Source organism: Mesoplodon densirostris, chromosome 10, assembly GCF_025265405.1.
Source record: "Mesoplodon densirostris isolate mMesDen1 chromosome 10, mMesDen1 primary haplotype, whole genome shotgun sequence".
In the NCBI taxonomy this organism is placed as follows: Eukaryota; Metazoa; Chordata; class Mammalia; order Artiodactyla; family Ziphiidae; genus Mesoplodon; species Mesoplodon densirostris.
Window position 1 is genome coordinate 86,940,697 of NC_082670.1, and position 15,487 is coordinate 86,956,183.

A 15,487-nucleotide genomic window follows, 5' to 3' on the forward strand; every position below is an offset into this window, starting at 1 on the left:
CCGCTCTGCGGCATGTGGGATATTCCCGGACCAGGGCACGAACCCGTGTCCCCTGCACCGGCAGGCGGACTCTCAACCACTGCGCCACCAGGGAAGCCCCTCAATCCTCAATTTTTAATTGATTATTATGTGAATGTGTTTTATCTCCATGGATGAATCATACAAGCCATAAGATCCTTGAGGTTAGGAAATATATATATATATATATATATATATATATATATATATATATATATATATAGGGAGAGAGAGAGAGAGAGAGAATATACCACCTTATATCATTTGTATCTACCTCTCTATCTATCTATCCATCCATCCATCCATATATACACCTTAGTCTATTCAAGCTGCTATAACAGAATACCATAGACTGAGTGGCTTATAAACAACAGAAATTCATTTCTCACAATTATGGAGGCTGGAAAATCAAAGCTCAAGGCACTGGCAGATTTGATTTCCAGTGAGGACTTGCTTCCTGGTTCACAGATGTCTATTTTCTCACTGTGTCCTCACATGGTGAAATTCTCTGGGGTCTCTGTTATAAGGGCACTAATCCCATTCATGAAGGCTTCACCCTCATAATCTAATCACCTTCCAAAGGTCCCACCTCCAAATACCATCACAATGGGGAACAGGTTTCCACATCAATTTTGCAGGAACACATTCAGTCTCTATCTGAATTGCTAACTCTATTTTTCTCTATCATCTATACCTATTTTTTTGGTATCAGGAACATTGCTTTATACAGTGCCTGCTCAGAATGTAGATTCAGGGTGGAGTATGGAGGTAATAAATATTTTTGAGGAATTGAATATCCCTACTGCAAATTTTACAGTCTCTTTTTTCCCACATATATGCTAAATTTCAACTACTTAAAAGACAAATTAATGTGTTTTAACATCCTCCAGTATGATTAAATTCGGTGATTCACAAAATGCAATCTTCTAGTTATTACCATGTTGAATCCTCACATCACCTTAGAGGGAATAAAAATTAAAATACAACCAAGGCCAGTAATGTTTAATCAGTAAACCTGAATGTTAGTATCTATTTAGAGTTTTGTATTCCAAAGAAACTAAATCATATACAATATATAAGGTTCTAGAAATTACCCCCTAAAATCCTTTTTCAATATGTAATATTATATCAAATTTATATTCAAATAATCATTTCTGTTGCTGTACAGCAGGCATTAATCCAGCCAACACAAAAGTCTTTAGCAAGGAAAAATGTCATATTTTGCTGTAGCCGTAGCCTGAAAAGAATAAATATACCATAAGGATGTCATTTGCTAAAGTGTTAAGAGTCACAGGTATTTTCTCTTTACTTTCATTTTATGTAGCTCTGGTCAATTTCACAGCCTGAAGCCATACTGAACAGGGAAATTGGAAAACTGCAGAATAGATTTGCAGAAGTAAATTCCTATTTTCTTTTACACTTTCTTCATCAGAGTTGCTATCATTCTTGTGTTGTGTGATATTATTATCAACAAGAGCCTGGGCTCAGCTGATAACTGCTAAAGTCGTTCTCTTAAAGTGGAGGCAGAAAAAAACCAAGGCAACTGTGCATTTTTCTCATTTTCCAAATTTGCTGCTTTCATACCCTTCATCCTTTTAGAATTTAAATGTGAAGACTTTTCTACTCTCAAACAACCATGGTTATAGCAATCTTCTTTGCCTTTGCTTCCTAGGTAAGAAACATTAAAATAATGAAGCTCTAAATGTCTACTTTGAACTAAATATGGGTCCTTCAACTATTCTGGTTTGCTTTTTCAATTTTCATCCTTACTAAAATTTACTTTAAACTGTAACTATTTGAGAAGATTGCTTCAGAGGACAATATATTACTTAATACATAAAGAAGAAAACTGGTTTACTCTTGCTGCTGCCTTTCTAGATTAGCAGTGAGTTCTTACTAAATTTCAAATTAGAACTATTTGAAAACAAGCTGTAGTCTTTGGCTGTTTAGTATCAACACTGAAATAAAATCTCCTTTGTAGTCTTATAAATCATTGAGAATGAATATTGTGGGACCATTGGCTCAATTTTTACATCTTCTCACTTATTCTGTATTTTTAAAAAACGTATTTGTAATGATGACGGAATCTTTACCATGTAATGTCATTTGCCCAGTAGAATGGAGTCTATTTACAGTGTCATATAAATGGCACCCTTGTAATTATAAATCTTCATTTTTCCCCTATTTATATTTAAATTGGCTTTTGTTCTTTGTATTCTGCCCACCTCCAAATTCAGAAATTCTTGGGGATCAAAGAATCAGAAAACTTAAAAAAAAAAAACTAAACAAGATTGCCTAGTCTATTTGTTAATTAGGTGAGAATTAAATGAAAAAGAAAATTGGCCAAATTTCTTAAGTCTTAGACAGGTGGCTACCAAAAACAAAACACAAACAATAAAACCCCTATTTTAACAGGTTTGAAAAGGTTGCCAGGTAAAATAGAGAACACCCAATTAAATTTGATTCAAATAACAAGTGATATTTTACTCTAAGTATGTCCCTAGTATTGTGTGTCCTGTATTTTTATTTGCTAAAATCTGGCAACCATAAGGATTGATGCCATTTTTTCCTTAATACCATGAATATTGTGAGTGAAACTCCCAATATTTCCATAAGGTAGAAAGCAACAGTGTTTGGCTCATAAAAAATGGAAATTTAAAGTTCTGAGTAACAAAAGTTAAATCAATTTCATCCATGCAGAACTGTTCAGATAGGGTTTTCATTACATGAATTTAGAAGTGCATACCAATGTCCACATATCCCAGCCCCGAGGAAACACCAATTCTTGTTAACTTGTACAGAATTATAATACTTTTGAGGTCTAAATTATTCAGCAGACCTAGCGGACAGAATTGGATTGTTTTTCACCATTCTCTCTGTTTCACAATCACAAATCCCAAGATCCTTCATCAGGAAATTCAGTTGTTTGATCTTTTCAGGGTTAGAAAAGCTATGCTCATTGGCTAACTATATCTCTACTAAAAATTCCTTCCTATTCACTGATAAGCCTTCCTTACATTTCAAACATTTAGAAATAGCATTTCCAATGTTAGCTCACTTGTGTCTTACATTTATTTTTAAAATATTAAGTATCTATAATGTGCCAGCCACCCTGTTACATGCTGCAAACACGAGACAAGAAAATCAAAACACGTCAACAGTAAAATTTCTCCTTTCTTTCAAAAGGCTTGCAGCCTATGAGGCAGATAGAATAGGAATTATTATTCACACGCTACAGGTGAAGGAGCTAAGTGTCCAAGAATTAAAGGGTCTTATCTAAGGGTCTTATCCACATTAAGAAGTAAAGAGCCAGGGATTCAATATTTGTCCCTGGCTCCAGACTCAGGGCACTTTCCAGTATTTCGTCAAAGGAAATCCCAGTCTACATAGTATCTTAACCACTCCATTTACCAGGAGCAAAAAGGAAAGCGTCTGAATCCCTTTATAATGTTCTTGTACTCTTAAACGTGGAACAGGTGTTCCCTGGGTGCTCGAGAAGAGCAAGGCATTGAGTGGGAGTTAAAGATCCTGAGCAGCCGTTGTAACCAGACCAAGTTAATCTGTGGCAACCGGAGCACTCGGCCAAGGCAAGGCTATTTCAATTGGGTGTCACAGGTGATTCATCAGAGATGGCTTGCTTTTCAGCCTCCTGATATTTTTCTTCGGGGTGGGGTGTCAGATTTCCTTCACATTTTTGGACAACAGCCTTCTTGTCCATTTCCAAATTTTTCTGGTTTCACAGCCCTCACGCGGACCCCCGCTTTCATACCGGAAGCTAGTCATTGGCAGGAGATTTAGGAAACGAAGAACAAGGTGGAAAAAAAAAAAAAAAGATCCGGGGGCCTGGAGAGAGGCCTAAAATGGGGAAATTTGCACTTCAAGAGCTTCCCCTACCCCAGCCTCTCAGAATGACAGCTCTCCTCAGACAGAAGACTACCTCTCCCTGCAGGCACTGCGCGCTCCACAGACACAGGCTGGCGGGCTCCCTGCGCTCCGCCTCCGCCCGGACCAGCCAATAGGAATCCCCAGCTTGGGCCTCCGCCCTACCCGGACCACGCGGGAGCGGGGGCAATAAAACTACATTTCCCGACTCACCTGTGCGCTCCTCGTGGCCAATCGGCGCCCGGAGTTCGGAGCTTAGGGGCGGAGCCGGATGCATAGGCCATCCCATTGGCTAGGGGCGGCTTAGAAGAGCCGGAACCCGGGAGAGAGAGAAGCGAAATGACATTTCCTCTTTAAATAGCTGGAGCCCGGGCCCCGTCGAGAAATGGCCGCGTCGGCAGGTGGGTCGTGTGGTGGCTTGGGAGGTGTGGAGGGGAGGTGGGCCGGGGACGAGGCTCAGGCTGCGAGCTGAGGCGGTGGCGATGAGGAGCCGGAGAGAAGGATGGAGAGGTGGACAGGGATGAGGGGAGGGAGGATGAATGGCGCGGAGGGAGGTGGGCGGTCCGGCCGGACAAGGATGGGGAGGCCGGGTACCGGCCGCCGCTCCGACCTGTTCGCAAGGCGGTTGAGGGGGCACTGGCGGCCGCCATCCATCGAGCTTCCCTCGTGAGGCTCCTGCCCTTCGCTCTCAGCTGGGACGTTCTGGCTGTCGGCGGAGTCGCCGCAGACACCTCGCCTGCTCTGCCCGCACGGTCCCTCTGCGAGCACGGGGCTTCGGGCTCGCCGGGCTCCCAGAGGAGCAGGCTGGTGTGTGAACTTGCATCGCAGCTCGCTCTTTCCCAGATCCTACCTCGCGGTCCCACTGGGGGTGTCTGTGTACATATGCATTTCTGTAGCGGGGAAAAAACAAGCCAAACGAAGAAACAAACAACTCCCCGCCCCATCCCACACACACCAAGGAAAAAAAAAAAAAACCAAACCAAAAAACAAAAAATAAAACCCGCGACGCCGAAACTGGCTCCGAACTTCTTGTGGTTGTACGATTTTTCTCCTCCTAGATTTAAGTAAGTCTTCCCCAACACCGAATGGGATTCCATCTTCAGACACAGCCAACGATGCCATGGACCCCTTCCATGCTTGCAGTATTCTAAAGCAACTCAAAACAATGTACGATGAAGGACAGCTGACAGACATTGTAGTGGAAGTGGATCACGGGAAAACATTTTCCTGTCATAGAAACGTTCTTGCTGCAATCAGCCCTTACTTCAGGTATGATGATGGTGGAAACCTCTATTGATATCCTCACCAAGTTCCCTTTCTCCCTCAGTATTGCCCACTTGATTTTTATACTGAGATGCAAGAATGAGATGAAACCAGTGCATTTGTTTCCTGAGAATAAACAAGAGGCCCTATCTTATTAAGCGCCCCCCTGCCCCTTTTTTTATTTGACAGATTCTCCTAGAATTCAGGTGGTTGGTTTTTAAGTTAGTGAACATGTTTTTGTTTGTATGTTTCAGAAAATCTAAAATTGCACTGCCCAATATGACAGCCACTAGCCGCATATGGCTATTTAAATTTCACTTACCTAAAATTAAGTAAAATTAAAAATTCACTTCCTCACGTACACTAACCACATTTAAAGTGCTCAGGAGCCACATGTAGGTAGTGGCTGCCACATTGTACCGCCCAGATACAGAACCTTTCCATCACTGAAAGTTTTATTGGACAGTGCTAATCTGAAATTTGTTCCAAAAATTTATCCAGGATTTCTTTCGTGCACATTAACTCTTTTAGAGTTTAAAACAAATTACCCACTTAATGGATTGTTTTAATGCCCTGGGGATAAGAGCAGTGAAATGAAAATGAATGAAATACAGTTTCTATGTGTCTTAGGCCCCAGACTAGTGATTATTTCTTAAGATTTCCGGAATTTTTTTTTTTTTTTTTTTTTTTTTTTTGCGGTACGCGGGCCTCTCACTGTTGTGGCCTCTCCCGCTGCGGAGCACAGGCTCCGGACGTGCAGGCTCAGCGGCCATGGCTCACGGGCCCAGCCGCTCCGCGGCACGCGGGATCCTCCCGGACCAGGGCACGAACCCGTGTCCCCTGTATCGGCAGGTGGACTCTCAACCACTGCGCCACCAGGGAAGCCCCGGAAGTATTTTTAAGCTAAGTCTTCATTTTCATTTATATTCATCTTTATACATCACAAAACTTTGTAAAGTAAAATTTCAAAACTTGGGTCTAAAAAATAATTTCATACTCTAAGGTCAGTGATAAAGGCAATTTCCTGTTTGAGTTTAACTTCTCCTGTTGTTTCAAGTGCTCACTTTAAGCCTTTCTGTATTCAAAAATGGTGCATGAAATGATTGTGAAATAATTTTCTCAACCTTTATAGGGCATATAGCAGTGTAGTGTTCCAGACAGTAGTTTCTGGTTCCTCTTTCTCAGAATACTGTGTTAAATATAGTCACTTCAGTTTGCTGCTTGTGATGTAACCATTTAGACTTACGTAGGGTAGGTCATTGGACTATTAAGTATTAACCATAACGAGGCAGTGAGCTGGAAAGAAAAAAGAAGAAACTGGTATACACAGAAGGTATGAAGTTGGGCCTCTAATGGAAACTGCTGGTGAGATTCATTTATCTAGGCTATCCATTAGATATGGTTAGGTCATTTATGTGTTTAAATATTTGTCACAGTTACTGCTTATCAAGCTCTGGGCAAGGCTCACTCTACATACATTACTTTATGTAATCTTTACAATCCTGTCTCTACATAGTTGTTATTCCCATTTTACGTGTGAAAAAACTGAGGCTCAAAGAGGTTAAGTGACCTGCCTAAATCATCTATCTAACTAGTAAGTGGCAGAAGCTGGGTTTGATTCCAGAGCCAGGCTTCTTAGTCACAGTATGATTTTTAAGGAACGAGGGTGGGTTCTCTTTAAAGTTTAATATACAGAAGTGTTCATTGTATATTAGATTTGAATAGTAAAAAGAAATAAAGTGAAAATGTCTATATCTCACTGCAATTCTATATTCTGGCTTATATCATTTAACTATCATACTTACTTAAAATTAAGTTTTGAAGACCTGACAAATCACTTGGAAAGAAGTATGCTACAGTAGATTTTCATAATTTCCAAGCAGTTAAGGAAATGCTTGAAAAACTTTCTAAGCATAAGATATATGAATTCAAATGAAGATATTTGGCTAGAAGACTTAAGGATTAGGTTCTTCTCTCTTGCTAGTGCTGTTTGTACAGAACTTTCTTGGTACCATTGTTGCTCCTTATGTGAGTTGTAGAAAGTCATACTTAATAGTTTCTAAGTCTTGCATCACTGGTGGAAGAATAGAATAGCTTGAAATCTGGCATGGCTGTTTCCTGCTCCCAGTGACTTGTCAGAAGTAAAATTCATATGATTAATAGAAACTTTTTGCTGCTCAGGGTTTTGTGTGGGGAAGTACTCCCACTTCATATCGAGTTTACATAAAGAACCTATTAGAACAGAGGAGAACTTGAGTGTCACGCTGCTCCTGTGTGTGAGACCAGCTTATTCAAGTCAGTAGTAGCTCCCATGATAAAGGGCTATGTGGTAATGTTCTCCTTTGGGAGTTAATCTTTGCCTGATGAAGGGCTTTATTTTTCTTTTTAATTGGGAGCTGTATAACTGAGTTTTTCAGCACCTGAATTGAAAACAAGCTCATACAATGGTACATCTAGTTTCTAGTCATTTAAGAAAAAAAAAGTCTGCATGATACTAAACTTAAAATTTACATAGTAGAAGTAAAAATAGGACTCAAAGGATGGTTAGCCCAGGCAACAAGCTGGGTCCAGGTACCCTTGTATACATCCAATATTCCATATTGCATTTTTGAATTAATTTCATGTTTTTGATGAAAACTTTAAAAGTGACCGGAAATCTTCCCATTCAAGGATATTGTTTTCATAACATCACACTTAAAAATAAAATAGAAGGGGTCTGGATCTGAATAATGAAGTTTATCAGCAGTGTTAGGTCGGTGTCTTCAACAGACATCTATTAAGCATCCTAGGGCACACAGTCCTTTTCGCAAGAGGATTTTAAAAGACCTTTTGATTTTATTTTTTTATTTAATTTTAAGAACAGCCTAGAAAGAAACCTTAAAGGAGGGAAAAGAAAGGCAAATTATGTTTATAAATGACTAGCACTTTAAATAAAGAGCCAGGCTTTTGGCTACTTAATGTTTTGGCCAAGAAAGTACCATAAATGCACAGATAATTTAAAAGAAAAAAAAAGAAAAGAAAAAAGCTTGGTCTCAAAGACAAAAGCTTGGAATTTTGAAAACCATTACCTTCTCCAAAGAATCAGTTAATTCTTAAACTCTCTTCAGAAGTAGGTATTATATTAACCCTACTGTAATCTTTATTTATATACAAATATAAATAGGTAAAAATATGGTAACTTTGAGTCAAGCAAAGGTTTTCAAAATATCCAAGGATAAGTGAATTGATGTTCTTTATATTCTTTATAATCATTAAGGATGCATTCAAAGGATAATTATTTTAAAAACAAGTAGATAGAAAATATGAACTTCTGAAGAACGTCTTGTTTTTCTAAGTTGAAATTTTTAAAGATATGTTTTGAGCACAGGTTTCCTTGTAAATTTCCACTGGGTCATGAGAAGTTTTATTAGACAGTCTCTATATGCTAATGTGTCACATTGACACTCTATGGGTATTCTTAAACTTTCTGACTGACCTGGTGATTGAAGATCTCAAGTCCCTAAGGCATCTTGACCAGAATCCTCGATTGGGCTCCAAGGGAAATAAGATGTCCTGGAATATTCCATGCCACCTTCTGGTGTGCTTTAATTAGGTATACTCCCCTTTTCTCAGAGTTGGCACAAAGTGGACTGACTGGTCCTGAGAATAGGGTTTTTTAAGATTAGCCAGACTAAATTCTTCTGTTAGATGATCAACTTTTATCCCCTTTCCTGATATTTAGGATATCAGGAAACACATTAGGAAATATTTTACAGTTTCAAAATGTTATCTTTGTGGTAACTTTATGTTTTTAAAAATTTGCCACAATAATTTTTATTTATAGCACACATAAATTCACCACTCTTTCCTTCCTAGATCCATGTTCACTAGCGGCCTTACAGAAAGCACTCAAAAAGAAGTTCGAATCGTTGGTGTTGAAGCTGAGTCGATGGATTTAGTGTTGAACTATGCCTATACCTCCAGAGTTGTTCTGACAGAGGCCAATGTTCAAGCCTTGTTCACTGCAGCTAGCATCTTCCAGATTCCCTCCATCCAAGACCAATGTGCTAAGTACATGGTCAGTCATTTGGACCCACAGAATTCTATTGGAGTCTTCATCTTTGCTGATCATTATGGTCATCAGGAACTCGGAGATCGATCTAAAGAATACATTCGTAAAAAGTTCCTGTGTGTCACCAAAGAACAAGAGTTTCTTCAGTTGACGAAAGACCAACTGATAAGTATCCTAGACAGTGACGATTTAAATGTAGACCGGGAAGAGCATGTTTATGAGAGCATTGTAAGGTGGTTTGAACATGAACAGAATGAAAGAGAAGTGCACCTTCCAGAAATTTTTGCCAAATGCATACGTTTTCCTCTGATGGAAGACACCTTTATAGAGAAAATTCCACCTCAATTTGCACAGGCTATAGCCAAAAGCTATGTGGAAAAGGGACCATCCAGTACCAATGGCTGTACACAGAGACTTGGGATGACTGCATCGGAAATGATCATATGTTTTGATGCTGCCCACAAACACTCAGGAAAGAAGCAAACAGTGCCTTGTCTAGATATATTCACAGGAAGAGTGTTTAAACTATGCAAACCACCAAATGATCTAAGAGAAGTTGGGATTCTCGTATCACCAGATAATGATATTTACATAGCAGGAGGGTACAGGCCAAGCAGTAGTGAGGTCTCCATCGACCACAAGGCAGAAAATGATTTCTGGATGTATGACCATTCCACTAATAGGTGGCTATCCAAACCGTCCTTGCTTCGAGCCAGAATAGGCTGTAAACTGGTGTATTGCTGTGGTAAGATGTATGCAATCGGAGGGCGAGTTTATGAAGGCGATGGGAGAAACTCACTAAAATCTGTGGAGTGCTACGACAGCAGAGAGAACTGCTGGACGACCGTTTGTGCCATGCCTGTTGCTATGGAGTTTCATAATGCTGTGGAGTACAAAGAGAAGATCTATGTTTTACAGGGTAGGTGCCTAAGTGATTTAGTTCTTCATGAAAGGGTAACAGGTCAAATTGTGGTTCACCCACTCATAGTAAAACATAAGTTGTTTCTGTTCATTGAGGAATGCCTCTGGCTTTCTTATCATAAACTATTTGTTGGAACAGTCTGTTCTTTAAAGGACCAGTAAAGAAAATAAACTTTTCAATCAGAAAAGGCAGGTTCCTAAAATGATCCTGTGTTTTATGTTCTTACTGTGTTTTGACATCATGCGGAATAAGTATTTTTGAAAATATTTTTTCATAAATAATAGTTCAGGATTTGGGAAAAACTCAGAGCCATTTTTAAGACTTCAAACAAGAAAGCAAGTTTGATACATGACTTTTTTGCTCTTCAGTAATATATAATCAAGAAATGTAGCAACTACTTTTCTTGTGGAACTTACTGGATTAGTTTAAAAGAGAAAAAAGAGCAAAGCATCAACTGCAGTTGTACTATTCAGTTGCCAAAGAATTTTGTATAAGCCTTACGATCGCAAAGGTTATGAAACTTAATTACAAAGAGTTTTCAATTACAGTCTTCAAGATTTTAATTTCACTGCAGTTGATGCTGTCATCCATAACATTGTTTTCAGCTTTTTTTCACTGAAAAACTTTGAGATGTCTCCTTTTTCTTACTGTTAACATTATGAGAGGGATGATAATATACTTAGCTTAAAATTTTTTGTTTAAACGATTGAAGACTATTACCCTGGCAAAGATGATCTAGTAGAAGTAGAAAGAGGAACTTAGTAAGAGCAAATAAGATATTTGATTCAAGGTTCTGATTTGTGCTAACTAATGTTTTCCTTGTGTTTGATTTCTTATCTTAGTTGCTTGAATGCTGAATGTAGTGTTGACAGTACTAACATCCTTATTCTTCTTTCGTGTTTCTTAACTGCTTATATATAAATGTTTTCCTTACACTGACTACTCAAATAAAACAAGGAAAAGGGGGCAACTTCTGTGTAGCCACACATGATTTTTTAGGTCATTTCCCATTCTGGTTTTTGTTTTGTTTTGTTTTGTTTTAATATTCTTTGCTCTAATCCTTTATCTTAACTTAAAATTTCCTAGAAATGCCTAAACCCATTTGTTTAAACTTCAGTGTAAAGTTAATTCTCCAGAGGGAGTAGTACTCTCTAGTGCCTTATTTTAGTTGACTAGAAGCATGGACATGATTTAGGTTTGTTGGTCTTGCCAAAAAATGGAGTACCTGAATGGATGTAAAATCTATCAAGTGTGGTTGAATAGGTTATATCATCCAATATGATGAAGCTCTCTCTTTATATATTTTGGTTTTACTGGCTAACCAGTTAGTTGATAGAGATAGAATTAATTAGATGACTTCCAAAGGGAATGTAAAGGTTGTATATTCATGTAAATACTAAGGCAAAGTAACAATGAATTAATAGAATTTCAGGGCTGGAATGAACATTGTTTAATCTGAGATCGTATTTTATAAAAGAGTAATCTGAGGCACTGAGGGTTTTCTTAATTGCCCACCACTGGTTTTAATTTATTAAGAAGACTTTAGATTTTAAAAATCAACTTTTAAAATGTATTATCGGGCCTCCCTGGTGGCGCAGTGGTTGAGAGTCCGCCTGCCGATGCAGGGGATACGGGTTCGTGCCCCGGTCTGGGAGGATCCCATATGCCGCGGAGCGGCTGGGCCCGTGAGCCATGGCCGCTGGGCCTGCGCATCCGGAGCCTGTGCTCCGCAACGGGAGAGGCCACAACAGTGAGAGGCCCGCATATCGCAAAAAGAAAAAAAAAAAAAAAAAAAAAATGTATTATCTTTCCTTTTTATAAGAAATTTGTAGACAGGTAGTACGTGGTAGAAAGTGTTAATTCCTGTCTTTATTAAGAATCCTGTTATATGTTAGTCAATAAGCATATGTAATATGCAGGCAAAAGCTAAGACTTTAACAAGCTCTTTTGTGAAAAATTGAAATTACAGCATCACTTTTATTAAGTAGGCAGTTATATTTGTTGATAGGAGTTAACCTAGTTCAAAACAGTTTTCAAGGGGAAGCTCAATCTAGAAGTAGGTACTTATAATCTAAACAAAGCCTCTTTATATAAATAAACTTGACATGTATAGTCAGAAGCTTATGCTCTACTGTCAGTGGCTATTGGAGTATCATTTAATCTGTTCATAAAGGATTCAGATTTTCATATCAAGGATTTTATACAAATGTCATAATTACCAAGCTCTTGTAAATCTTCACTAGTTTAATTCTTTTAGACATTTTTGTATTGCAGTCTGACTCAGCACACCCTTTCATTGTCAAAATAGAATTGAAACTGACTCATAGTCAATTCCCATAAATAATGTGCATGTTTTCTGTCATCTTAAGGTCATGTTTTCTCCTCTTGAGTATTTATCTTTGCATTACACCAGCGCTAAAGTAAACACATTTGTGGCCCATAGACACAAATCTGAACAATTCTATGTACCATCTTCTAATTAAATAATTAGCACTTAAATTTATAGTGGCTTACTCATGATTGAAGCTATATACATGTTTTCATCTTACTGGTTAACCATTAGTAATAATGTTTTTTTTTTTTTTAGAGCTGGCTTCAAATAAATTTTCTGAAATACCCAATTGGACAGAGTAAATGAAACCAAGCTCTTAACTGTTATACTGCCATCAAGCCAAGCTAATGCCTCACACTTCCCCATTTTGAACACCCCAATTCAGGTTCACTCTAATATTATGTTATGTTGTGCATGGAATGAAGATGTTTTAAGCTACCATAATATTTAATGTATCTATGGAGATTATAAAAGAAATATTTTAGAAAGTAAAATATTTGGAAAATTATACCTTTGGGTCTTCAACATACAATCAAAAAGAGACACGTAAATGTACATATTATTGTTTTTTCTGTTTTTTTTTCCCTTTTTCTTTCTTTAGGAGAATTTTTCCTCTTCTATGAGCCTCAGAAAGACTACTGGGGTTTCTTAACCCCCATGACTGTGCCTAGAATCCAGGGCTTAGCAGCTGTATACAAGAACTCTATCTACTACATAGCTGGAACCTGTGGAAATCATCAGCGGATGTTTACTGTAGAAGCCTATGATATTGAGCTCAATAAATGGACTCGTAAGAAGGACTTTCCTTGTGATGAGTCCATAAACCCATACCTTAAACTGGTACTTTTCCAGAATAAACTCCATTTATTTGTTCGAGCTACTCAAGTGACCGTTGAAGAACATGTCTTCAGAACCAGCAGAAAAAATTCTCTTTACCAATATGATGACATCACTGACCAATGGATGAAAGTGTATGAGACCCCAGATCGGCTCTGGGACCTTGGCCGGCATTTTGAATGTGCTGTTGCTAAACTCTATCCTCAGTGTCTTCAGAAAGTACTTTAAGGAATGGCAGGCCTTAGTGAGCTCACTGGCACCTTGTGCTCGAGGAAACTTAGTCTTTCAATGATACAAGAAGTGCTGTCAGTATTTAAGAAAGCTGAGAGAGTTTATACATGGAGGTGGGTGCTCTTGAAGATGAGCGTAGGGAGGGATTTCTTTTCATCCTTGTGATGTTTTCATTTCAGTAAGCAAAAGGTAACAAAGTGCAATTATCAGCTTTTTTTTTTCTGGTATAAACGTAATCACATCATTCTAGAATTTTGTGATGCTTAGTCACTGAGATACCAGATGAATCAACAACTATGCACTCTTAGAAGAGTGGTTAGGGTATTATGGGTTAGAGACATCCAAAATAGTTTCATGTGACTTTTTATTTTAAATACGGGTAAAAATCTGAGGCAATATCACTAGGACTTTAGCTGTGACCTCTCTACCACAGAGACGCACTAATTGAGATCCTCATTCTGAATATATGTATATTTGTGTACTGTTTTCAAGTGTACTGGATTTAAATGTGTTCTGTTATTAGAGTAGATTGAAGGAAAACCAGATCAGTCTCAGAAAGAGCTTTTAGTTTGACTGTTTTCTATTTCCCATGTTGCTTTAAGTTAAGCTAAAGTTTTAAAGTAGCAGTTTTTCTGTTGACAGTTTTTTCAAGTGCTAACACTGTCTCCTATTTTTAAATCCTGAAAAGGGCTCAAAATCACAGGTGGCTGGTGCTAGTATAAGTTAATTCATGTGTATAGTTAGGTAGATTTAAATTGTCTGAGCCTATGCTTACCTTTCAAACTGGTATGTTAGTTTCATGGCCATAGTCCTTTACCTGTTGAACTCTTGTGATTTCACAGGATTCTCTACTAGCATGATGGCAAGGTATGGCCAGTTATTGGTCTAACTGGATTCAATCTTAGAATAGTGAAAAGAATATTATACTCATTTTGCACTAACATGGGCCATTTTGTCGCCTAACCCCCTTTCCTATCCTCTACCTGTCCATTCAGTATCAGTACAATGAAAGGTAACTTATTTCTCTTCTGCACAGAGCGTAATGTGAAGTTTTACTCCTGTTTTTAAAATTCTGTTTTCCAGAAACATAAAACTCCTGCAGTGGTCTCATTTAATGGCTTTTACGTTACCTATAACAAATAAAACCTCATTTTTTTTTAAATTTTTGCACTTAACAGTTATGAATAATTTTGCATTGAAAACCTTGTTCTAGCTGAAGGTGATTGAGGAGGAAAAGAGTGAGTGAATAGAACCATAGCATTATAGGTACTAAATAGTTTTTCATATTTAACTGATGAATTTCTAACAGTTAGCTAGAAATATTAACAGAGGACAAATCAACTCATGTGTTATACATAAGGCAGTTATTTGGATCAGTAACTTATTTTTTACTCTGCCTGGAATAATTAATAAAGGATATAAGTATAGCCCAGAGTCTGTCCTTAACTGGAACATTTTGATTCTGTTAAAACAAACTGGCATGGTTTGTATTAAAAACTCTTGCACAAATGGTAATGTGATACTGTGAAACAAATTTAAAACATTGCCTCTTTGCATCACATACCTCGTTTTTCAGAAACTTTCCAAACTGCTTGTCATAGCCCTCTACAAGTAGGGAACGTTTCCTGAAGCCGAATTTAAAGTGGACAGCATTTAGAGAATTCACATTTTAAAATCTAGTCTTGGGAAACTGGATACGTGCTGTCTTCTTGCTGGCCTTGGTAGTGTGTCTATAATCTCCTTATCGACTTTGTCAACTAATCACCTATGTTTTTTCTCCCCATTTTTTCTTTGTCTTCCTGCTGGTTTGGGGCTATTTCTGTGAGCAATTTGAAGCATCTTTACTGTGCTGCATTGCAAAGGGAGGAAAAAAACAAAGCTAAGTTTTACAAGAGATGTTCATGTAATTTATTTTTGAAAGCTTTGTTGCATATCTAAGACTTCCTGCCGC

At 38.1% G+C, this 15,487-nt stretch overlaps 1 protein-coding gene across 2 annotated transcripts; it reads left to right on the forward strand.

The window, feature by feature from the left end:
• Positions 1-4,220: 4,220 nt before the first annotated feature.
• Positions 4,221-13,649, forward strand: KBTBD8 (kelch repeat and BTB domain containing 8). Of its 2 annotated transcripts, XM_060110218.1 has the most exons (4): positions 4,246-4,301; positions 4,959-5,169; positions 9,019-10,133; positions 13,070-13,649. In XM_060110218.1, exons 1-4 carry the CDS (start codon positions 4,286-4,288, stop codon positions 13,531-13,533), a joined length of 1,806 nt encoding a protein of 601 aa, XP_059966201.1. In that variant the 5' UTR covers positions 4,246-4,285; the 3' UTR covers positions 13,534-13,649. The 2 variants fall into 2 exon arrangements, with proteins under 2 accessions (XP_059966203.1, XP_059966201.1); XM_060110220.1 differs by lacking the exon at positions 4,959-5,169 and having other exon boundaries at positions 4,221-4,301.
• Positions 13,650-15,487: the final 1,838 nt, after the last annotated feature.

Excerpts from the sequence above, each read along its gene's own strand:
- KBTBD8 (XM_060110218.1), top strand. Across the intron at positions 5,170-9,018 it reads GCAATCAGCCCTTACTTCAG|ATCCATGTTCACTAGCGGCC; the intron begins GTATGATGATGG and ends TTTCCTTCCTAG. Across the intron at positions 10,134-13,069 it reads GAAGATCTATGTTTTACAGG|GAGAATTTTTCCTCTTCTAT; the intron begins GTAGGTGCCTAA and ends TTCTTTCTTTAG.